Below are 24021 nucleotides of genomic sequence, written 5' to 3'. Positions count from 1 at the left end.
TTTCCTCAGCGTTGCTTGGGAGGAAGGAGAGATTTTAGAGCTTTCCCAGTGATGGCTGAGAGCTGGCAGGAAAAGGTGTAGTGAAGAGCCCATTGCAACCACTGGTGAAACTGCTATGTGCTTGTTACAGTGAGCACATGTTTCATAATTTCAGAAGGAATAGTGTGGTGGCTCATACCTGCAATCCCAATTTAGAAGATACTGTAGAACGATTGGAGTTCAAGGCCAGCCTGAGCTACAGAATCAGACCCTGTTTCAAAAATTAAAACAGGCTGGGGCTGGAGAGATGATTCAGTGATTAAGAGCATTGCAGGCTCTTCCAGAGGACCAGTGTTCGATTCCCAGCACGCATGTGGTGTTTTGTAACCATATGTAACTCCAGTTCCAGGAGATATGGTGCCCTCTTATGGCTTTTCTGGGTACCAAGTATATGTAAGATACACATGGGTGCAAATAAAGCACCCAAAGACATAATAATTGAGGTTTTTTTTTCTTAAATTAAGGCAGCCTAATTCAAAGAAAATAGGCATCGTTCTAGTTTTTGTGACAAAGTTCTATACCAGTCCTAAGTAATCATCTTAGGACTCTGATACACTGCCTACTCTGTCTCCCTTCCCTAAAGGAAGGGGAACAACAAGAGTGGGTGAACAACAACTTTTCATTAATCCATTTTCCATAGCAAATCTGGCAGTCCCATTAGCGAATAGTACATTAAGTCAGTCTGGCTGTAACTGGGAAAATAAAGCAGTTATTACTTACCAAACGTCATGTGTGATTACGTTAATCCTGGCAATAAAAGAGACAACAACAACAAAAACACATGTTCAAGGGGCTGGAGAGATGGCTCAGAGGTTAAGAGCACTCGCTGTTCTTCCAAAGGTCCTGAGTTCAATTCCCAGCAACCACATGGTGACTCACAACCATCTATACTGTGATCTGGTGCCCTCTTTCTGGCTTACAGGCACACATGCAGGCTGAATACTATATAGTATGTAAATAATAAATAAATCTTAAAAAAAAACCCACATGTTCAGTTTTACTCCAAGTCTCTTATCAGTCATTTGTTCCTAACTGAATGCATACAGTAAGCCATGATTTTATTTAGCAAAGAAATGGATGTAGGTGGAAGTAGCCTTCTTAGTATTAGGTATATAAAAGGAATGACATATACAGGGATGGCTATGTATCATTTGCCTTATTATTAGTCTTGAAAGAAGCCGTTGGTAGTGCTAAAATAATGGGTTAGTCCATTGAAATTAAGTTCTTAGAAATGATAGCTTCTTCCTATGAGTATACTGCAAAATGCTGATAAACTGACCTTTAAAAAAGAATATTACTTTGCATTCCCTTTTAAAGACAACATTATATTCTAAATATTAAACATTTCCATTTCCAAGATTGAGTCTGGTCCACTAAAAATCTCCAGCATATCAGAGGTGATGAAAGACTCCAAACTACCCATGGCACAGACCCAGAAAGAGAATGGAGACGCTCCGCCTTCAGCAGGTACTTGTTTAGAGCCACTCTCTGGAAGGTGTAATGGGAGGAATTGGTTCAGTGTTTCTGTGCTTACAGTTAGAGGATGGTTTCTCTTTCCCTCTAAAGTCCTTAGTTCACCTGTCCTCCCTCTGTGAGCCTCAGTGATGGAGTAGACACAGCATGGAACTTTGTGTTTAGCTGTTAATTTTAATCCTTTTTTCTGTATCTGACACCCAGCCTTTTCCTCCTGTGTGTATGTTAAGAGATACTCTCTTGTCTCTACCCCCGCCCCCGCTTTGGTAATAAGCATGTCTTGCATATGCCTGCGGGTCTTTATTACCCTACTATATAGCACCTGTCTAAAACAGAAACAAAAACACCTCTGTTCACCATACACTAAAACTTTTTCTGATTTTCTTTACTTCCTTTTTAGGATATTATTTTTATTTATATGGGTGTTTTGCCTGCATATATGTCTGTGTACCATGTGTGTGCAATGTCCACAGAATTCAGAGGGCATTGGCTCCCTTTGAGGGTTGTTAGCTGACATGTGGATGCTGGAATGGAACTCCAGAGCAGCCAGTGCTCTTAATGGCAGAGCCATCCCTGAATCCCTTTCAGTTTTCTGCAGTTAACTTCTGACTTGATTAACCACTGGACTCTGTTTAAACAGATGCTTACCGACTATGTATTGTAGGAGCTAGAGATCTGTTAGTGAGCAAACACTTTAAATAAAAATTATCTGTTTAAAAAAAAAACACAATGCAAGTAGGAAGAAAGATAGTGTGTGTATATATATATACACACACTATATATCTGTTAAGATAGTAAAAAAAAAAGTTATCTGTTAATATTCCTTGATGGGACAAGAGGAGGAAGATCACCTACAGATAAACAAGCAGAGTCAGCTATAGTAGGAAGGGCCTTTGTAATCAGGAGCCTCACCTGAAAGGTGTCATTTGAGCAAAAGCTAGAGAGAGAGAGGGTACTGAGAAAGTCACCCATATCTGCTGTGGTGGTGTTTCGCAGGCCACGGGCTTGCCACAGTCAGGCAAGAAGCAAATGAAGCTGAGGTGAACTTGGTGGACAACAGTGGCAGATCCACCAAGGGAGCAGGAGGGTGGCCATTGGAAGAATTTTGTTTTATATTTGGAGTCAGGTGTGGAGGTGCTGGAGGGTCTGAGCCAGGGAATTTATGTCTGGCATCTATTTTTCACAGATTTGTCTCTCTGGAAGTACTGGTGTATGCCTATGATTTAGCGCTTGGGAGGCAGAGGTAGGAAGATTAGCAATCCAAGGGCAGCCTCAACCACATGGAGAGTTGAAGGCTTGGCTGGGCTGCATGAGACACTGCCTCAGAAAGACTGTGGCACGTGGATGAGTAAGCCGGGACAAGAACAGGAGACCAGTCAATAGGTTTTGTTAATAATACACTTTGATCTTTTGAATGGGAACTTTCATTCTTAAAATTTGTCTCATTTTGCTGTTTTCCTACTCTTTTCATCTCGAATTGTTTTCCTCTTCCGTCAACATTTTTGTTTATAAATTCATTAGCCTTTCTTAAAACTGTCATTTCTGAAATGATTTTATTTTAATGAATTCTTCACGCTGTCTTCACTGTGAACATAATCTTCTCTCTTTGAAACTGTCATCTTGTTTCAAATCTTTCATGTCTTCCTTTATCTTTGCTGCTCTTCAGAATGGCTAGGGACCCTCTTCTGAATTGCTTTCTTTCTTTTGTCTCTCCTCCCCTGACACAGACTCCTTTTTCTCTCACTGTTTTTTTTTTTTTTTTTGATGTATTACTGATGATCACTTCTCTGTGCTTACAGTTAGCACTGCACTAAAAGCCTCTCTTGAGGTAAGAGGGATTAAAGTGTCGTGGCACTGAGGAGATTTTGTGTCAGCCTTTGTCAGTTTTCTGTGTTTCTGTGATGAACAGTGCCTCTGTTATTCAAGCACAGGGAAGTAGAAGTATTTGTATTTTTAATTAGTACAATGTGCATTTCTCAACAGTAGATTCCTACGTACAGGTTAACAGCAGTGCGGTACCGTGCATAATACGTATTTATAGCACCTACAGGGGCAACTCAAATTATTTCTGCAGCAGGTGATACACTTTTGGTCCCAGACCCTGCGGTTCAGCATGAAGACGCTATAAAAACCGATTCTCCCAACATTGGTGAAGAAAAACTCACATCTGTAACCTCAGGTAGTTTAATTAATTTATGTGTTGTACTGTAGATTTTTTGCTCACCAGAACTGCATTGCCTAGGCAGCCCATAGATACTGTGGAAATGTGTACCTGGACTGGCTTCCAGCCTTTAGACTTGCCTAAGAAAGATTTACATTTCTAAGTCCAAGCTGACCTTTGAAAAATATGTTAACGGTGAATCCCTCATTTCCTTTGGAGTCCTTAAGAGGGTAATGTTTAAAGTCCTCACCACCTTTTGTTGACATCACTGCTTTGTGTCCCTGCTAGCTGTATAAGTCTGTTGAAATTTGCTTTCGTCTTGTTCACTTTTGCTGCAAGAGGAAGCATCCTCATCTTCTGTAAGGGAGCGGCCACCTGAAGAAGTTGCGGCTCGCCTAGCACAACAGGAAAAGCAAGAACAAGTTGAGAAGGAGTGTATGTAAATCAAGTCTTCCTCAGTTGTTCTCCTCGTCCTTTAGCCCACATTTGGCATCCAGTAGCTGGTTGCGTCTTCTTTTGTTTGTGTGTCATTGCAGCTCCCCACATCACTTCATCACTTGTGCTCTTTCTATCTAAACTGCCTTTACCTAGGTAACGAACGATTCTGAAGGTATTATTGGTGACCATTCCAGATCCATTTTATTTCTAGTAAGAAGCTTTCTTGTAACTCCAGAACAGAAATGGGGCTTTAAAGCTTATGTGCTTATGTATGTGAGCCCCAGTGGCTCACACTGCAGCCTCTGTTTCCTCCACTCGGCACGCTCACTGTTGGCAAGGGTTCTGATGTTGCTCGTCTTCAGCAAAACAAGTGTATTTCCTATTACCTTTCAATTCTGTTATTTTGTGGTTGTGTGTGTGTGTGTATGTGTGTGTGTGTTCAGGTTCACTCACCCATGAGAAAGTGTCTAGAGCTCAGTGATTGACTTCAGATACTTTCTTGTGTTTCTCTGCACCTAACTTTTTGAGACAAGATTGCTCATTGAACCTTAAGCTTTCTGATTCTGCTAGACTAGCAGTTCTCAACCTGTGGATCATGACTCCTTTGAGGGTTGCCTAAGGCTATCTGCGTCTCAGATGTTTGCATTCTGATTCGTAACAGAAGCAAAATTACATTTATGAAGTAGCACTGAAAATTTTATGGTTGGGGATTACTGCAACAGGAGGAACTGTATTAAGGAGTGCAACATTAGGAGAGTTGGGAACCACTGTGGGAGACTGACTCCCGTGGGCCTGGGCTCTGCCTGGCTCCATCCCAGCTCTGTGGCTGTGGATGTGCTTGCTGTAGTGCCTGGCTTTTACGTAGATGGTGGGGCCTGAACTCAGCAGCAAACGGTTCTACCCACGGAGCCACGCCTCCCGTCCCCATTACATGGCTGCTCTTTTTCCAGGAAGTGTGCACTGGCACTATACTGTGTGCTTTGCATTAGTGACTTTGGAAGTAATGGAGTGTAAAGGGTTTTTGCTGAACAGAAAATTATTTTCAAATTCTGTAGCAGCTGTTGTGAATTTTCTGTCTGGTGACATGACTTATTTTTACTGCTGCTGCTCCTGGCTTTTTTTTTGGGGGGGGGGCACCTTGTTGGTACTACCCTGTACTGAGGAGCTGCTGTTGTGAGAGAGAATGCATGGGGAAGAAGGAGCCTTAGGTGTAGGGCATTAGTGTAAGCCCTGGACTTGAGTTGTGCTTTTGCTATTTTAATTGTGTGTGTTCTGTTTCATTCATGGCCTTCTTACAGATAGTTGAAAATGTTAACTGAAAGAATTCTCAGTGAAATGTTTTTGTACTTTCCCATTTTCTCTTAATGTTCATATTCTCCCTTTTCTTCCTTTCCTCCCTCCCTTCTTCCATCTTTCTGTCTCTGATATGTTTTGCCATGAGTAGCTCAGGTTGTCTTTGACCTTATTATATACACTGTAGCCCAGGATAGCCTTGACCTTACAATCCATCTGCCTCCGTCTTCTCAGGTATAAGATTACATGTTGGATTCATGTTCTCTCCTCACTTTTCGTTTTTTGTTCGTATTGGGCCCTTGATTTAAGTTACAAATTGGAGATTCAGCGTCTGCTACATTAGCTGTTTTTTGTGGTTTTTTTTTTTGGGGGGGGGTGAGTCTAAATTTGCTCAAGTCTAAATTTGATTTAGACAAGCTGAAAATTTTTAGCATCTTGGCTTTTGCCTCTTAATTTTTCTTTAAATCTTAGAACTATGTATGCACATGTACTATTTTTTTTTTTAATCAACAATTTGAGCTTAGTGGAGAGATATCTAAAGAAGTGACAGTAGCCAAGGACCACCCCCCCTTTCCTCTTGCTTTTTTGATGCTCTTTAGATTAAGCTGCAGTTTGATCTCAGTTTTTTGGTATTTTTTTCGTTCTTGGCTTTCTTTACTTATTTGTTTGCATGTGCACACTCTTAGTGTTAAAATAAAATAAAGGAGAGCCCAGCCTTTTACATTTGATGTTTATTTTTTGAGTGCTTTTGTGGGAAACTGCCCATTTTAAGCCTCCCTTTTTTGTTGTTGTTGTTTGTTTGAATGATTTTGTTTCTTTGTTTTGGATAGGATCTGTTTTAAAATTGTGTTTTTTAAAATTTAGTACATGCATGTTTATATGTGTGGAGCCACAAAGTACCATGGTATGTATATGTGGAGATCAGAGACATCATGGGAGTCGGTTGTTTAGTTCTCTCTTTGTATCTTGTGCTCCAGGAATTGACTGAACTCATGCTGTTCAGCTTGCCAATAAGCACTTTTCTTCACTTGCTGAGCCATCCCATTGGCCTTCCCTGAGATGAGGTTTTGCTGTGGTGATCCTTCCGCCTGTCTCCTGAGTGCTGGGGTTACAGACAAGCACCATCACACACTGCTTCTCTTTTACATTTTGCTGGCATGTTTTCTTGTTTGCTGTTTTCTTTCTCTTTGATTTGTTATCTTCTTCTATCCTGGAATATGAGCTGCTATGGGTTTTCCTCTTGCTAAAAAGTTGAAAGCAGGCACTGTTTTTTTTCCTGGTGAGTTGGTAATTTTTACATAATGAAAATGTTAATGATTGTGCTACATGCATACCCTTCAGAATGCTCTAAACCTTTTTCTGTTTGATTGTTAGCCTTTTTAAGATAATTTTTTCCTGAACAACCTTTAATTTGGAAAATTCATGTGTGTATAAAAGTGAAAATAATATATTAAACTGACAGATTCATCATCTGTATTTAATTTTTTTAGGATTTACTGATTTTATTCATTTATTTATTTATTTATTTTGGGCTATGTGAGAGCTTTCCTACATGTTTGTATGTACTTCATGTGTGTGCTTGGTGCCTGTGGAGGCCAGAAGAGGATGTTTAAATCCCTGGAAGTAGAGTTACATGAGTTTTGAGCTGCCATGTGAGTGCTAGGAACCAAATCCTTGTCCTCTGCAAAAGCAGCAAGTGCTCTGCGCTATTTCTGTAACTACTTTCCCACTCCTACCCCGACTCCTGTACTTTAATTAAGAGAATTATGCTTGCCTAAAATTGGGTTCTATGTATAGTTTATTTTGTTTGGTGTTTTTGAGAGTTGTGATAGCATACTTCTAGGAAAAGAGGAAAAGTTTCAAGTCTTTTTAAGGAGGATTTGTTTTTAACTGTTCTTTCTTTTCCAGCTCTAGTCAGGAGTTTAGAAGATGCTCTGAGCCATACTGCACATGTCACCCTTCAGGCTATTACGGCCCAGAATGCTGCAGTACAAGCTGTCAACGCACACTCCAACATCCTGAAAACAGCCATGGACAACTCTGAGGTGTGTCACGGAGGGATTGACCTGAGAAATAGACTGTCTCTGTTCATTATGGGCTTTCTCACGGAGTAAAGACAGTCTAGGATACTTTTGTTCCTTGTTTCCTTCTGTATTTTTAAGTCAGGGTCTTCTCACTCTGTATTCTGGACTAGCTGGTAATTAAGGAGGCCAGGCTAGCCTCACACTTACAGTGATCTTCTATAAGCCTCCTAAGGATGGATACCATAGGTATGTGCTTATATTTAGAGTACTTGTCTTGAAATACAGGTGGGAGTAGTGGTGCATACCATTAATCTCAGCACAAGGAAGACAGAAGCAGCCAGCTAGCTCTCTTGAGTTTGAGGCCAGTCTGGTTTACATAGCTGGTTCTAGAAGTGGTTCCAGGCCAGTGAGACAGGGCTACATAGTGAGACCCTGTCTCAAGACAAACAACCAAACAAAATTGAGAAAAACCTTCAGATATGTAAAATGAACCACAGCAGTGTTACAGTGTGAGAATTAGGGGGTTTGTTTTTTTGAGACAGGGTCTCATGCAGTCTAGGCTGAAACTAAATATCATTTGTAGCTGATACATGAGACCTGTCAGTAATGTCATCATCAGTAAGATGTGTAAATGTACTTTTCAAATTTTAAAGTGTTTTTTCACTTATTTTAAGTAAATTAAATTTTACTGTTTTGCTTGGGATAAGGTCTCCTGTATCACAGGCTGTTGCTGAACTTACTGCAGGTAGAGATGGACTTAAGCTGCTCTGTCTCTGCTTGAAAGGTGCTGTGATTACTACATGTGTGCAGCCTCACCTGGCTTGAGAGATGGTTTAGATTTGCTTTTTCTTACTACTTCCATATGTTTTTGTTACCGCCTCATTTATTCTTTTTTACTTATTGCTTTTTTTGAGATGGGGTTTCTCTATTTAGCTCTGGCTGTTCTGTAACTCCATCTGTAGACCAGGCTACCCTTGAACTCCACCTGCCTCTGCCTCCCAAGTGCTGAGATTTAAAGGTGTGTGTTACTATTGCCCGGCCCAGCCAATCATTTCTTTAAGTAAACTCTAAATTTTTACATATTTTAGAATGATGTCAAGTTGTAAGAAATAATAAAACTTCTTATATATCATAGACAATGCATATTTTAGTGTTTGTGTTAATAATTTAACTCGTTAAACACTTAGAAATAATAATTTTGATTTCTATTACTGGGATTCAGCAAATTGTCATTATGATTACAGTTGAGTTCCAGTGTGTGAAAGCACACTTGAGGAGCAATCATTTAGACTGAGGTAGAGTGAGATGTGAGCTGTGACACTAAGGCCGAAGAAAGCTCAGCATGATCAGAGAGTGACTGCTGCACACTCCAGGATTGTGCATGGTGCTGTTTCAGTTCTGTGACCTTCATCCCCCAGAAGTGAAAACTTGGAAAACTTAAGCAGTGGATGGGCGTGCTGGCACACAGCTTTAATCCCAGGCAAAAGCAGGTTAAATCTTTGAGTTCTAGGAGAGCCTGGTCTACAAATCGATTTGCAGCTTAGCCAGGCCTGTTCTATACAGAAACCACCCATAAATAAATAAATAAATAAACAAATAAATAAATAAATAAATAAGAGAATTTACAAAGAAAATTCTTTTATTTGACGTTGAAAAGGGAGAAAGTGTAGCTATCATAGCGAAGTGGGAAAGTAGTCCAGATATTTGTCATGCTCGTTACATAGGTGTGGAAATGACCGGTGTGGAAAGGCTGTCGTTTCCTTGGTGTCAGAGAGGCACTGGGTGAATGTTGTTCAGAGGGACAGCAGTGGGAGGCTTTGGAGTGGAGCAGCATGGAGCGGTACTGCCCTCTGCAGGGAAGGGACAGTTTGCTACTGAAGAATATCTAACAGAGGCAGTTATGGAAATGGGGATTAGGCATGTCATCACAAAAATTTGTAAACACGGTTTTCAGTTGTTTTAAACACTAGGTTTTTGAAAAAAAAAAATTGATTTAACAAACCTGTTTTAAGCTTAAGAAAAGGTCTCCTGTATCAAAGGATGACCTCAAGCTTGCTGTGTAACTGAGGATGACCTTTACTTCTGAGTCTCCTGTCTCTACGTGTGGAATGTTGGATTTACTGGCATGTGCTACCATGTCTGGTCTTACATGCTTCTGGAGATGGAACCCTAGGCTTTGTGTATGCTTGCAAGCAGCGCCTCTGCTAATTGAGCAATATCCCTAACCGTGTTAAAGCTTGTGATCCTCTTGCCTCAGACTCCTAAGTGTTAGGATCACAGACATGTGCCACCATTCCTGGCACATCTTTCTAAATGTTAGAAACGCACTCCAGGGCTGGGGAGATGGCACAGCCATTAAAGGCTAGGCTCACAACCATAAATATAAAAATGCATTCCAACTTCTGATTGCTGTAGTAAAGCTGCATGTGGACCTGGGATGTTTAGTATATACCATTCTTTTTTATTGTGTTTATGGTGAGTATGCGTGTGTCCCTGTCATGGTGCATATACGGAGGTCAGAAGACAGCTTTAAAAACCAGTTTCTTCCTTCTGCTTCATCGAGGCAGTATCTCTCTGGTTTCTACCACATCTTGTAGTCCAGGCGAGGTGTCCCATTAGCTTTCAGATGATTCTGTTTCTCCTTCCTGTCTCAGTGTAGGAATGCTGGTATTGCAGATGCATGCCACTACACCCAGCTATTTACATGGATTCCAGGGATAAAACGCAGGGTGTCAGGTTTGTGTGACCACCTTTTTTATCTGCTGAACTGTTGTCCTGGTCCCCAAATTATTTTATCAAAGGAGTGCTGGGAAATAGCTGTACTTGGCCTGACAATATCTGTTATGGGGATCTTTCTCTCTGGACATCTGTAAGCCTGAATTGCCTATAACCAGGAAGATACAACTTTGTCATTCATGTTTATATCTTTACAAGTCTATTAGTATCAGTTATGAAGAATTTTGTAATTTAAGTCAAGGTTCATTTCTCATATTGCATTGTAGTACTTGGTTATTGTTTCAAATGTTTTCGCTCATCAGATGAATTGGAGGTGTTCATTAATCTTCTCACCAGATCTTTGTTATTATTATATACAATTTTAATTATCTTATCAATGTTTTATAATGTAAAGGAATTCCTTTGTAATGTTTTGGAGTTTTAAGGATTTAAAAATTGAGTCTAAGAAGCTCATTAGACTGCCACAGTGGTCCAGTGCAATAAAAGTTATCTTCATCTTAAGAGCATTGCTTTTAAGTCCGCCCCTGGTAATTGATGTGCCCTTAAAGTGGAGACCATATCAGATGTTAGTGGGAATGTCCCGTGGAGAATTGGTGCTGAAAGAGAGTCCTTAAGTAAGTGGTGTTGCCCTATTCTAGAATGCCCTGTTTAGAGCAGGCTGGCTGGAATTCAGTGACCCATATACCTCTGTTCCTTGGGTTGAGATTAAAGGCGTGTATCATCAGGCCTGGCTGTTTTGAGAATGTAATGGTAAGTATATAAAAATCAGTCATGTGAGATAAGGAATTTTTCTTCTGAAGAAACATTGTGTATAATTTTTTCCTCTGAGTTTAATGGCACCAAATTCTGTGTTTAAGCTTGACCTGTTATATGACAATGACAGCAATTACCTATGTACATAACTTTTTTTTTTAAGATTTATTTATTTATTTATTTATTATTTATACAGCATTCTGCCTGCATGTGTGCCAGCAGGCCAGAAGAGGGCACCAGATCTCGTTATAGATGGTTGTGAGCCACCTTGTGGCTGCTGGGAATTGAACTCAGGACCATCTTGGAAGAACAGCGGTGCTCTTAACCTCTGAGCCATCTCTCCAGCCCCTATGTACATAACTTAAAACTTTGTTTAGATTGCAGGTGAGAAGAAGTCGGCCCAGTGGCGAACAGTGGAGGGTGCGTTGAGGGAGCGAAGAAAAGCAGTTGATGAAGCTGCTGATGCCCTTCTCAAAGCCAAGTAATTACTCATGTACTATAACAAGTAATTAGGACCTCTTCTGTTGGCTCTCTTGAGGCTAGACTTTCTCTGTGCTGTCTTTATAAATGAAGGAGAAACAGAAGCCATTCCCTTACTTCATCACCAGTTTGTCCTTTGAACTGGCACCAGAAACAGGAAGATTTAAAAGAATAAACTGTATTAAGTACAGTTAACCTAAAATAAAATGAGTAGAAATTTATGTAAAGGACTCATAAAAGTCAGGTTTGCATTGCTTAGATTATGTGTCTGCACAGTTACCACAGTTCTGTTCTATTTCTAGATTTTAACGGGAATGGTCAGTGTAGATTTATCAGAATTCAGAATATATATCATAAGTTTGTCAGCACTACAAAAAAATTGATTGAGCTGTCTGCTACCTTGATGTTTTTTTCTTACGAATTGGCTAAAATTATTATCTTGGTCTGTTTTGTGTTGTTGTAATATTGGGTATGTCCAAAAGCAGGTTAGGGAGGAAGGGTCTTATTTGTCTCATACATCTCAGTCATAGCCCATCACTGACAGAAGTCAGAGGGAATCAGGGTAGGAACCTGGAGGCAGGAACTGAAGTAGAGGCCCTGGAAGAATTCTGCTTACTGCTTGTTCCCCATGGCTTGTTCAGCCTGCTTTTTATACACCCCAAGACCACCTGCTCAGGGGCGGTACTGTCCACAGCGGGCAGGGCTCCTGCACATCATTCGTCAATCAAGGAAATGCTTCCCAGTCTGATAGGGAGATGTTCCCAGTTGAGGTTATCTTTTAGACGACTCTAGCTTGGGTCAAGTTTACAAAAACCACAATTAAGGTCAAACACAGAAGCTGACACAGGTGTATTATTCCAAGGCCTGATATTCCATGCACCATGGCCTGAGGACATTCATATATTATGCTCATGAATGCTTTGATAAAGTTGGTAAGAATTATACTGAGTCTTAGTATATTTTTCTTTTTTTCTTCCTTAGAGAAGAGTTAGAGAAGATGAAAAGCGTAATTGAAGATGCAAAGAAAAGAGAGGTTGCTGGGACCAAACATCAGATAACTTCTGCAGAGGGGAAACTTCACAACATGATAGTTGATCTGGATAATGTGGTCAAAAAGGTATGTTCCTAAAACCTTCGTAATGGTTTGTATTTTAAAATATCTGCCAAAGCATTTTTAAAAATTCAGGAAAATAATAAGATTCTTACTATCTCTTTAGGTTTTTCCATTGTAAAGTATTCATTATAAAAAGCATAAGGTTTTACTGCTAAAATTTGTATGGGAGGACTGGTAGCAACATAAGGAAGGGCACTTGCCTGTGAGTATGACTGTCTGAATTGGATTTCTGGGGCTCATTTAGTGGAAGGAAAGAACTGATTCCCACAAGATGTCCTCTGACTTCTGTTTACATGCTATAGCGCATGACTAGCCACATAAACACAGGTATAACGTGTGTGTTCACGAAACAAATAAAAATGTAAAGAAATAAGACAAGCTTAGTTTCTATTTTGTGATCTTTCTGTGTGTACTCCCTAGCCAGCTGATTTCTTAAGAGTGTAGATCATGTATCTACACCAGATTTTGTATCTGCTCAGGTTCAGGCTGCTCAGTCAGAGGCGAAGGTGGTGTCTCAGTATCATGAACTTGTGGTCCAAGCAAGGGATGACTTCAGAAAAGAACTGGACAGTATCACTCCAGACATCACTCCTGGATGGAAAGGGATGAGTAAGTACAACTAATTGTCATTTTCTTTCTGAATTTTAGCATCTGATCGACTAATCTAAACTGGCTTTAACTCTAGTCTTTTAATCCCAGTGCTTCTGGCATGTATTGATTGGCGTACAGGGTGTTGTTTTATCGTTGTCACAGCCATAGCAGGTAGAACACTGGCGTTGCTTCTAGTCATGGTGAGCAGAGCCTCAGCTAGTGTTTAATTCTGTATGATTCAAGATTTGACTCTAATTTGCTACTGAAACTAAAAATGGAATCCAAGTGACTTAGAGTGATATTTTAACATTAACTCTATTAAGATATGTATGTAGATATAATTACTCAAATCTTTGGTACTTAAAAATCTTTGCAATGGACTAGTTAAGGCACACTTGGGAAATTCTTTTAGTGACCCCAGTTCTAGGCTGCTTAAGCTCATTACTCCCGTGTTTTAGCCTCCCAAGTGTTGGGGATTACAGGCATTCACTGCTTGGCCTAGCTGGAAAACCCATTCTTGTAAGATTACAAGATTGAGTAAAAGAAGTGGTGTGCCTAAGGGCCGAGAAGAGAGGGTGGTTATAGTTGTCAGGTGTGGTTGTGCATATCTTCAGTCCCAGGACTTGGGAGGAAGAGGCAGGAAGATTCCGCCAGCATGGTTTGGAAGCTAATCTGGTCTACATAGTGAGTTCCGAGACAGGCGGGGCTACGTAGTGAGACCTTGTCTCAGAAGCATAAAGTTAAGGTGCTGAAGTCATCTGAGGGTGAGCAGATAGGACTGGTACTAGTGTGTCCCAGGAGGATTGACACAAACAGGAAGATGCAGTGGATCAGTTGTTTAGCAATTGGTTTGTTAAACTGCTGAACTTGAAGATGTGTTTACTCATAACCCAGCATTTCAGCTCTTGTGAATTTGCTTATGGAAACTCACAAAAGTGCACGAAGGCACTGTTGTAGTAAGAGACTGGGAGCTAGGGGTGTAATTGAGGGGTTGAAGACTCCCAGCATGCAAGAGGACCTGGGTTGGAGCCTCAGCACTTAAAAAAAGGTTAAAAGGCCTGGTGTGGTAGTGCATGCCTTTAATCCCACCACTTGGGAGGTAGAGGGAGACAGATCTCTGAGTTTGAGGCCAGTTTGCTCTGTATATCAAGTTCCAGGACAGCCAGAGCTATAGTTAGATCCTGACTCAAGAGAGAGAGAGAGAGAGAGAGAGAGAGAGAGAGAGAGAGAGAGAGAGAAAGAAAGAAAGAAAGAAAGAAAGAAAGAAAGAAAGAAAGAAAAGGTGGTGAGAGGATTAGGCTAAAGGGGATGGCTGAGTGGTAGAGCACTTGGCTAGCAAATACAAGCCCTGAGTTCAGTCCCCAGCGGCAAAACAAACAAAAGAGAAAGAAAAATTTGAAACAGCTAAACGTTCATTATGTATGTCAGTGCAAAAGAACGGGTTTGTGTCTCTCCAAAGAGAAGACTTGGTGGTATGGGCGCATGCTACCAAACCTGGTGACCTGTGCTCTTATCTCCAGGACCCACGAGGAGGAAGGAGAGGACTGACTACCAAAAGTTGTTCTCTGACCTCCACACAGTTGACATGGTGTACTCCAACCCAAATAAATAAATATTAAAAAAAACATTGGAGTAGGATGGCACTAACACGCAGTTTAAAAGCCTGTAAACCAAGCTGTTTTTCTAAGGATATATTTTTATGTCCAGCATGAAAAAGTGCTTGGGGTCTGGAGAGATAGTTCAGTACTGAAGAGTACTTACAGTTCCTTTTGAGGCCCCAGCACCCACATAGCTTATATGCGCAACTCCAGCTTCAGGGGATCTGGTTTCCTCTTCCAGCCTTGGCAGGCATCTGCGTGCACTTGGTGCCCATGAACTCATGCAAGGACACCTAACATTACACACATAAAAATAAACCGCTGTGAAAAGTGCTTGGGACCCATAGCTCAGAGCAAAGGTCATGCGCGAGTCCCCTTTGTTGCTTCTGGGCTGCAGTGCACATGCTATATCAATGTGCACTGTCACAACCACCTCTTGCATTGTCCCAACTTTGTCAGGTTTTCCTTTGACACAGACGCAGTTTTTTCAAATGAAAAATCCATATCTTTGAATTTGAGCCAAGAGGTCCTTAAGAGGCTTCATAATAGAGACAGGCCTGGTTTTGCATGCCTATAACCCCATGTATTTGAAGAGGCTGGGGCAAGAGAACTGCAAGTTCCTGGGCTACGGGGTAGACCTGTCTCCTAATAAAAGGCAAAAGTTTGGTTGTAGACATAACGTAGTGACAGGGTGCTAGTCTAGTGTGCTTGAGGGCCTAGGTTCTAGCTCCAGAATTGCCAAGCGGGAAAAAGAGAGAGGCGGTCACTGAGGCGGGCCGCTGTTTCCTCTCTTGTCACTTGTTCACTAGTGTTTGAACAACATTTAAACTTCTTGGTTTAATTTTGCACAGGTTCAATGCAAATTTAGTGTAAAGTTCACTGTAAAGTTTTTTTCTAAGAAGCTTGCTATTGTACAACCCTGTAACGCCAGCTTTCAGGAGAAAAATGCACAAGGATATCAGGATCTGGAAAGGCTCTGTTCCAAAATTTCCCCTGAAGAAAGACATTAATTCTCGAAGTATTTGACAGTTGGGAGAGGCCTGCCACTGGAACTCAGGACTAGGCTTAAGAAATACTCTATAAACGAGTTCAGTTGACAGTAATGAAAGGAAAATCTTTAGTTGATTTGCTGTGATGAAACAGTGACAAATCCCTTCTAACTAGAATAATTTTTAATGTCAGTGATTCTCTTATTCTTTTAAAATATTACAGCGTACCTTGATGTGTGTTGTCTCTGGATCTCTGTAAACATAGGAAATATTTTGCTTTCCAGTAAGCTTTTCTTAGTCCTTCTGGCTGTTGCTATTTCATGATTGCCAATCAAAGTGCACACCTTATTTTTTCAAACTATCCCTTCTCTTTCTTTGCAGGTATTTCTGACCTAGGTGAGTGATTATGTATATTTTATGTTGAATGGATTTTCTGGGTTTTTTAATGGGTTTTTTTTTTTTTTTGGAGTGTTGAAATACTGAACTCTGGGGGGTGTGTGTGCGTGAGTGTGTGTGTGCGTGTGTGTGCGTGCGTGTGTGTGCGTGCGTGTGTGTGCGTGTGCGTGCGTGCGTGTGCGCGCTTATGTACTTGCCATCTAAATTACAGCAAGCAGAACTGAGTGTGATACTGTCAGTTGTCATCTATAGATAATCAGGAATAACTGTGTTAAGAGATTGTAAGGCTGTAAATGTGAGATATGTTTATGTGTACACACAGTAAGGTTTTTATTTTACTTGTTATTTCAAAAGGACTTCAAACATGAAAAAGAAAAAAATACGAATAAACTCACACGGCTAGTTTCACTCGACTTCCTCAGTTATCAGACCAATGTCCAGTTTTGTCTCATCTCTTCATAGCCTTCATGTCAGAGCAGACTCCAAATACATCTTTTTTCTTGTAAATATTTTTAGTATGTTTTTAAAAGGGCAATACTATTATTATGCTTAAGGTTTAATAATTTCTAGTGCTGTTAAATATGCAATACTTAAGTCTTTCTACTTTTAGAAAGAATTTTTACTTACAGTATTTAATTCAAACCAGGATTAAGAGATGTTCCACACATTAAAATTATTCTGGGAGTCTCAGAGCTTGCATGCACACTTTTTTGCTTTTCAACTTTTTTTGATGATTCAATCATTTATCTTACAGACTTGCCCATATTTTGTATTTTATGGGAGGAGCGTTCATTCCTAACCTTTAGTAAAGGTTGGGCTACCGTGGAATGTGAAATTACCTCTTCTAAAACAAACCAACAAATCACAATTAAGTCTTTGGGCATGAATATCAAGTGATCCCATTGGGTACCATTGATCACAGCTTACGGTGCTAGGTAGTGTGCATTTAAGGAAAGGAACAAGAGGCTGGAGAGATGGCTCAGTAGTTAAGAGCAATGGTTGCTCTTTCAGAGAAGCCAGTTCATTTGTCAGTACCACCTGGAGGCTTAAAACCATCTATAACTCCAATTTTAGGTGTCTGGAGCCCTCTTCTGTCCTCTTACAGCACTAATCACACATGTGATAGCACAGAAGCACATGAGGGCGAAACAGTAATGCACAGAAATAAAATAAAATAAATTTTCCAAAGGAACAAAACCAAGAGACTCCTTAGTTTTAATAGAAAGCAGTCCTTTTATTTAAAAAAAAAAATGTAAAGAATTGTTTTATTTGTTTTATCTATATGTAGCCTACACCACTTGGATGCTTGCTGCCTATGAGACCAGAGGCGTTTACATGCCCTGTAACTGGAGCTACAAATAGTTACGAGCTTCCATGTGTGTGCTGGGAATCCAGCCCTGTTCCTATGGAAGAGCGTCCAATGTTCTCAACCTCTGAGCCATTTCTCAGCTCTGCAGACTACTACTTTACTCTGCTTGTGGGGCGATGGGGTGTGGAGGTGGGGAGAGAATCAAGTCAAGGAAATTGGAGGTCAGAGGAGAACTTGTGGGAGTTGGTTTCCTTCTGAATATTAGGGCTAATCGGAGTTCTACATAAGTAGACATACAGAAGTGATTGTATCTACAAATTTTTTTAGGAGCAAAATTAGAGTAAATTAGAAGCCAGGATATGATGGGTTCAGATTACAAACACTGATTTGGGTCTTGGAAAGGAGCTGTGTGTGCTGCCTCAGGACCCACCTATTTATTATTTTGCTTAGAGTTGACAAGGCTTTAGTTTCTGGACATAGCTGTTAATCTCTAGTTTAAATTTTGTGTTAGCTCCTTTCTGCTTTATCATTTCAGTGGCATCATTGACACTTTGATGTTAATCTGTTTAGCTGACAAGCTCTCTGCTGATGACCTGAATGCGCTGCTTGCTCATGCCCATCGTCGTATTGATCAGCTCAACAGAGAGCTAGCACAACAGAAAGCCACAGAGAAGCAGCACATCGAGCTAGCCCTGGAAAGGCAAAAGCTAGAAGAAAAGCGGGCCTTTGACTCTGCGGTGGCAAAGGCATTGGAGCATCACAGAACTGAGATACAGGCTGAGCAGGACAGAAAGGTAGTGGAGAAGAGAATAACCTGGCATTTGAAGTTAGCCTGACTTGTTTCTGGAGATCCCTGTGGTCATCACCAGCTGCTGGTAGTAGATGTAATTCATGCAAAGCTGTCATTAGAATGGCATCAGGCTTTTTTTTTTTTTTTTCCTTCTGAGTGAAAACTTGTAGGATAGGTGTGATATAGCTGGCTTTATATTGAGCAGATGAAGAAGTGGAGTGTAAGGGATCAGCTGCTGATGTCCAGGATCAGCTCAGTGTTTCCTCCTGTACAGCCGCTTGTCCTCTGATGCTGACAGAATTTCTCTTGTCCTCTGAATCTGTTCTGTCCTGTGATGTTGAGGGTGTGATGGTTCAAAGGGGGAAGACACAGCTCCACTTGCCATCCCTTTTTGCTATATTATGTGTCAAGCATGCAGGGACTCACTCAGAGCTCTCTTCCCATCCTCTCATTACCTCTTACATTCAGTCTGCTGCCATAGTAAACTCCACATGTCTGGCTTTCTTTTCCTGCCTCAGTCCATGTTATTGTCTTAATAAGTTTCTCAGGTTTTGACTGTGTAACCAGGCTGGCTTAGAATTCATGGCAGACTCTTCTTTTTTAATTTTTAAAATAAGATCTTGTTTGGTAGCTATGGCTGCTGAGAACTCACGGCTATAGTGCCTTATCGTGAGTTCTGAGTTTACAGATGAGCCAAAAGTCCAGATTCTTAAACAGTACCCAAAGGCTCTTAATCATATACTTGCCTTTTGTAAGCCTGTTCGTTTTCTTGAATCTTGTTTGTTTTGTTTTTTGTTTTCTTCTCTGTGCGGTGTCTTTGTCTTTCTCACTAGGATCTTTGTGCTTTGTGCACCTATTGTTTTGGCTCTTCTCCTTAAACCTTAGTTTTATACTTGGATGTCACTGACTCAGCCATGCACCTCCTGTCTCTTCAGTTTAAGCAGCACCTGTGGGTCAATTTCTGCCATCTTGCTATTTTCAGTGAAAGTGGGCTGAGGAGGTTGAGGGGCAGTTAAGGCTTTACACAGGCCCCCTGCTCACATTCGCTCTTGGAAACAAGTGTCCCAGTCTCAAGTGTGTGTGTACCTTGTTTGAGCATTCGTGTGTCCAAGCAGACAGGGGTCTTGTTAGGCGCAGGGCTGGTCTTAAGTGTTTATACACTGCCTGACTGGATTCATTGACTCACTGTGCTCATTCTGCGAAAAGGTGAGGTTTGTGTTCAAGCTATTTTGTGTTAATATGTAGTATAAGCCATGGCTAATTGCTAAGTAGAGTAGGCTGGAGCATCTCTTAACTTGTTTTGATATTCCCATGTTGAACCTAAATCCACGTGAAAATAAGCTGTTGACAGGTTTTGTTGTTTTTAAATAAATATGTTCAAATGTACCTGCTGGCTACTGATTTTAGAATTGACTTCTCAAGGTTGTTGTCATGACAGAGAAGGTGAAAATATGAACGTGGACAGATATGGCTAAACGAGGCTTGAAGCCAGCTCTAAACTAGGTTTCTTTGCTCTCAGTTCTGCAATAAGTTATTTCCTGTGGAATGTTTGAGTCAACAAATAATGGTGTCTGTGTTGGAGCCATATGGCAACATTATGGATGCACAAGGTTTGAGGCCAGAGAGAGCCATGTTTGCTTGCTTGCTTTCTTATTTTTTCCCCAGAGCTGAGGACCAAATCCAGGGCTTTGCACTTGCTAGGCAAGCGCTCTACCACTGAACTAAATAACTAAATCCCCAACTTCGAGAACCATGTTTGAAATACGATTTTTGATATACCTACGTGTCCTTGAGTTTCTTTTGGATGTTCAGCTTCATGGCTCATGTTAAAAATGAGATAATTGTGTACATGTGCCTGGTACAATAATGGGTTCTTGTTAAAGCTGCTGCTATTATTATCCTACTAAACTAGTCTTTCCCTTGAAAAGTTGAAAACTAACCATTACTGTGTTTGGTTTCACAGGTAGAGGAAGTCAGAGATGCCATGGAGAATGAAATGCGGACCCAGCTTCGACGGCAGGCAGCTGCCCACACTGACCATTTACGAGATGTCCTCAAGGTGCAAGAACAGGAACTAAAGTATGAATTTGAACAGGTGAGGAGCTGCGCTGAGGCTCTTTCCTCCCCCCTCCCCCCCTGCATCATTAAGAGCTTCCCTCTCCTCTCTTGAGTTGTGGGTAGCAGCTGGGCACATGCTAAGCATGTTTTGTACAGCTGCACCATACCCTTAGCCTTTCTCCTTTAAGTATACTCTGAAGACAAGAATAAGGACATTGCCAGTGCTACCTAGCTTTGGTAGAATGGGCTTTTTGTTAGTTAATCTACAGAACTGACTCTTTTTACATCAGATATGTTTGTGTTCATGATTAGATATATAGATTATAGATTTGTGTTGCAGCACAAAAATTTCTCATAAAAGATTTTTATTTTCTGTATATAAATGTTTACTGCATGTCTGGATGTGTACTGTGTTTGATGAGTGCCTGTAGAGGCTAGAAGAAGGCATCTGATGTCCTGGAACTGGGGTTACAGGTGGTTATGAGTCACTTTATGACTGCTCTAGGAAATGCTCTTAACCACTGAGCCATCTCCAGCCATCCCAGGTTTCTTTTAGACAATGGCAGTCTAAAAGCTTAGCTAAAAGCTTCTTTTCTGCTGTCTTTTTTTTTTTTTTTAAATATGTCCTAACAGAAAATTCAGAGATTTAAGAAACGTGAGTCACAGCCAGTTGTGGTGATGCATACCTTTAATTCCAGCATTTGGGAGGCAGAGGCAGGTGGATCTCTGTAAATTTGAGGCCAGCCTGGTCTACAGGGTATGTTCCAGGACAGCCAGGTCTTGTTACACAGAGAATTTTCTCCCTGTCTCAAAAAACTTAAGGAAAAAAAAAAAAGAAAAGAAATTTTTATTTAGATTGTAGCCTCAGCTGGCCTGGAACTTGTTATATTATTCTACACTGGCTTGGAACTCACTTGCCTCTCTGCCTCCTGAGTGCTAGAACTGAAGGTGTGTGAACAACCTACCTGGCTATATTTTGAGATTTTAAGCCTCCTTTTTACCTTCAAGACTAGCAGTTTCTAGAAGATTAGTGTCTTGTTAAGCAGCAAGCCTAGCAGTAGCATTAGCTGTCTGTACACTGTGTGTGTTTTATTTCAGGGCCTGTCTGAGAGACTGTCTGAGCAAGAATTAGAGTTTCATCGTCGCAGTCAAGAGCAAGTTGACAACTTCACTCTGGACATAAATACCGCCTATGCCCGGTTAAGAGGAATCGAGCAGGCTGTTCAGAGTGAGCCTCCTTTACATACTACAGTCTAACCCCGGTTAAAATAAAAATAGGGAGCATGTAGCCACTCACCACATAACGAGTTTAAACTCAGAATTATATATGTCACAAAATCACCATTTTCAGGGCATTTTCTCTCATATACTTTGGGGTTATCTGGGGTGGGGAGGTGTATACTATTGTGATGAGACCTGTGTGTGCTAAATTGAAAGTGATACATTTCCACAACATGCACATTAATAAAATAAGGTTTCTTTGTGCTGTCCTAGCATCTTTTTTTTTTTTTTTTTTTTTTTTTTTTTTTGTCATATGACAATCAAAGTAAGCCCAATCTTTGGGGATATCAAACTCTAGTTCAGTTCATTGAGTTTTTGTTAAAGTGTATGTGGGTATGTTGCCTGCATGTATGTAAGTACACCACGTGTGAGGACAAGAAGGCTAGAAGAAGATGTGGGATCCCCTGAGACTAGAGTCACAGACAGTTATGAGCCACCATGTGGGTGCTAAGAACAGAACCTGAGTCCTTTGGAAAAGCATCCGATGCTCTTAATCACGGACTCATCTCTCTCTTAGTTCATTAAGTTATATTTGAATATTTGTATTTATTTTTCTTGGCAAATTTCTGGTGTCCTTAAAATTCTTGGCCTAGGGCCTAGGACAAGGCAGGACTGTTGCATGCCTTTAATCCCAGCACTCAAGAAACAGAGACAGGCAGGTTTTTGTGGGTTTAAGGCCAGCCTGGTCTACATAGAAAGTTCCAAAATAGGCAGGGCTACATAGTGAGACTGTCTCACCAAACAAAAAAGACAGTTTGCAAATACAAATGACTTCTGCATCATCTTTGACCATGCCTTGTCCTGGATCACACAGGAAGGGGAAGGTAACTTGGTTGCGCTCCGTACTGCACCTCCCAGGTTTTTTAATATTAGTAGATTCAGATCCTTATCAAACCATGTCATCTCTTGCTATCTTGTGAAAGGGCTAGCTCTGCCTTGTTAACTTGTTGGATATAGATCATTGATGCTGCATCTGTGGGTGTTTAAGACAAAATGTTTGTCTTTGGTTTATTTCGTTATTATTGGTTTACCATTCTTTGTTTGTTTGTAGGTCATGCAGTTGCTGAAGAAGAAGCCAGAAAAGCCTACCAGCTCTGGCTTTCAGTGGAGGCATTAAAGTACAGCATGAAGACGTCATCAGGAGATATGCCTACCATCCCATTGAGGAATGCAGTTGAGGCCATCAGAGTCAGCTGTGCTGACAATGAGTTTACCCAGGCTTTAACTGCAGCCATTCCTCCAGAGTCCCTGACCCGGGGGATATACAGTGAAGAGACCCTAAGAGCCCGTTTCCATGGTGTTCAAAAACTAGCCCAAAGGGTAGCGATGATTGACGAAACCAGAAATAGCCTGTACCAATACTTCCTTTCCTACTTGCAGTCCCTACTTCTAATCCTGCCTAAGCAACTGAAGCCTCCGGCAGAGCTCTACCCTGAGGATATAAACACATTTAAATTGCTCTCATATGCCTCCTATTGTATTGAGCACGGTGACCTGGAGCTGGCAGCCAAGTTTGTCAATCAGCTAAAAGGGGAGTCCAGAAGAGTGGCACAGGACTGGCTGAAGGAGGCCCGAATGACCCTAGAAACTAAGCAGATAGTGGAGATCCTGACTGCATACGCCAGCGCCGTAGGAATAGGAACCACTCAAGTGCAGCAAGAGTAAGGCCTAGGAAGAGTTGTGTAATGTCATTTCATATCAAAGAAAATCAGCATTGCTATTTACAGGGTTTGCAACAAGGGTCCCAGAATTGTCTAGACGTGAGCAGGTTCCAAGTCCTGTGTGAGATGTTAACACCTGTTGCATTTACCGTCCTTATACTGCTATCATGCCAATGAACTCCAGGAGGCTTTATTTGCAACTTGTGTAACACTTCCTGTTTCTCAGGTTTTACTGATCAGGCTTGTGAGCCACTCAAAATAATGTCTGTGATCCCTATTATTGATTCTGCCCTTGGAGCAAACTGAATAAAGCAACACGATGAAAACTGAGTACTCTATCCCTTTTCAAAACTGCCATTTCCAGTTTGTTGTGTGAGCAGAAAGCTTCCTTGAGAAGCAGCATCAGTGGTAGGAACTTGTGGCCAGTTTCAGGGCTGTGAGCTGGTGACCTGAAGTCCAAGGCCTGTTGCTTTGACTTTGAATGTTTGGGCACATGGATCCCCTCCTGATGGTCAAAATCAAGAGTGATGTAGAAGCCAAATGCCGGTGTGTTTGTAGTTGGGGATCTCAGTGATTGAAAAGCACAGGAAATAGTCTGCACCCAGGCTGCTTTGATAGCTTCCCGTGGGAAAAGTTCTCTTACTGGGTCCAGCACACATGCATCTGCACCTCTGCCCAGGCGCAGCATTCCTGGCGAGGTGGCACACCTGGGCTGTGGGTATTGAGTAGATGGAATCCGAAGAAAGCTATGAATAAGACTGCCAGTGAATCTCTTGTTTGGCAGTTACCCCAATGAAGAAACTAACAAATTCTTACTTTTGACTTAAATACACCCTG

The 24021-nt window shown here is 41.1% G+C and overlaps 1 protein-coding gene across 7 annotated transcripts in view; it reads left to right on the top strand.

Annotated features, from left to right (window-relative positions):
- The window catches only part of Immt (inner membrane mitochondrial protein), a 43024-nt gene extending 19510 nt beyond the window's left edge, over nt 1–23514 (top strand). The window contains exons 4-15 of one of the 7 annotated variants that reach the window (XM_060383543.1): nt 1398–1506; nt 3590–3691; nt 4013–4108; nt 7313–7449; nt 11295–11398; nt 12379–12514; nt 12991–13120; nt 16071–16085; nt 17965–18188; nt 20148–20279; nt 21341–21470; nt 22575–23514. In XM_060383543.1, coding sequence (XP_060239526.1) covers nt 1398–1506; nt 3590–3691; nt 4013–4108; nt 7313–7449; nt 11295–11398; nt 12379–12514; nt 12991–13120; nt 16071–16085; nt 17965–18188; nt 20148–20279; nt 21341–21470; nt 22575–23188 — 1929 coding nt within the window. In that variant the 3' untranslated portion in view covers nt 23189–23514. Of the gene's footprint in view, nt 1–1397; nt 1507–3586; nt 3692–4012; nt 4109–7312; nt 7450–11294; nt 11399–12378; nt 12515–12990; nt 13121–16070; nt 16086–17964; nt 18189–20147; nt 20280–21340; nt 21471–22574 lie in introns of all 7 variants that reach the window. The other 6 variants (XM_060383542.1, XM_060383545.1, XM_060383544.1 and 3 more) reach the window with 6 other exon arrangements.
- Nucleotides 23515–24021: the final 507 nt, after the last annotated feature.

This window comes from Meriones unguiculatus, chromosome 5 (assembly GCF_030254825.1).
Source record: "Meriones unguiculatus strain TT.TT164.6M chromosome 5, Bangor_MerUng_6.1, whole genome shotgun sequence".
Classification (NCBI taxonomy): domain Eukaryota; kingdom Metazoa; phylum Chordata; class Mammalia; order Rodentia; family Muridae; genus Meriones; species Meriones unguiculatus.
The sequence above is the reverse complement of the archived record's forward strand: the minus strand, read 5'-3'. Positions and strand labels throughout refer to the sequence as shown.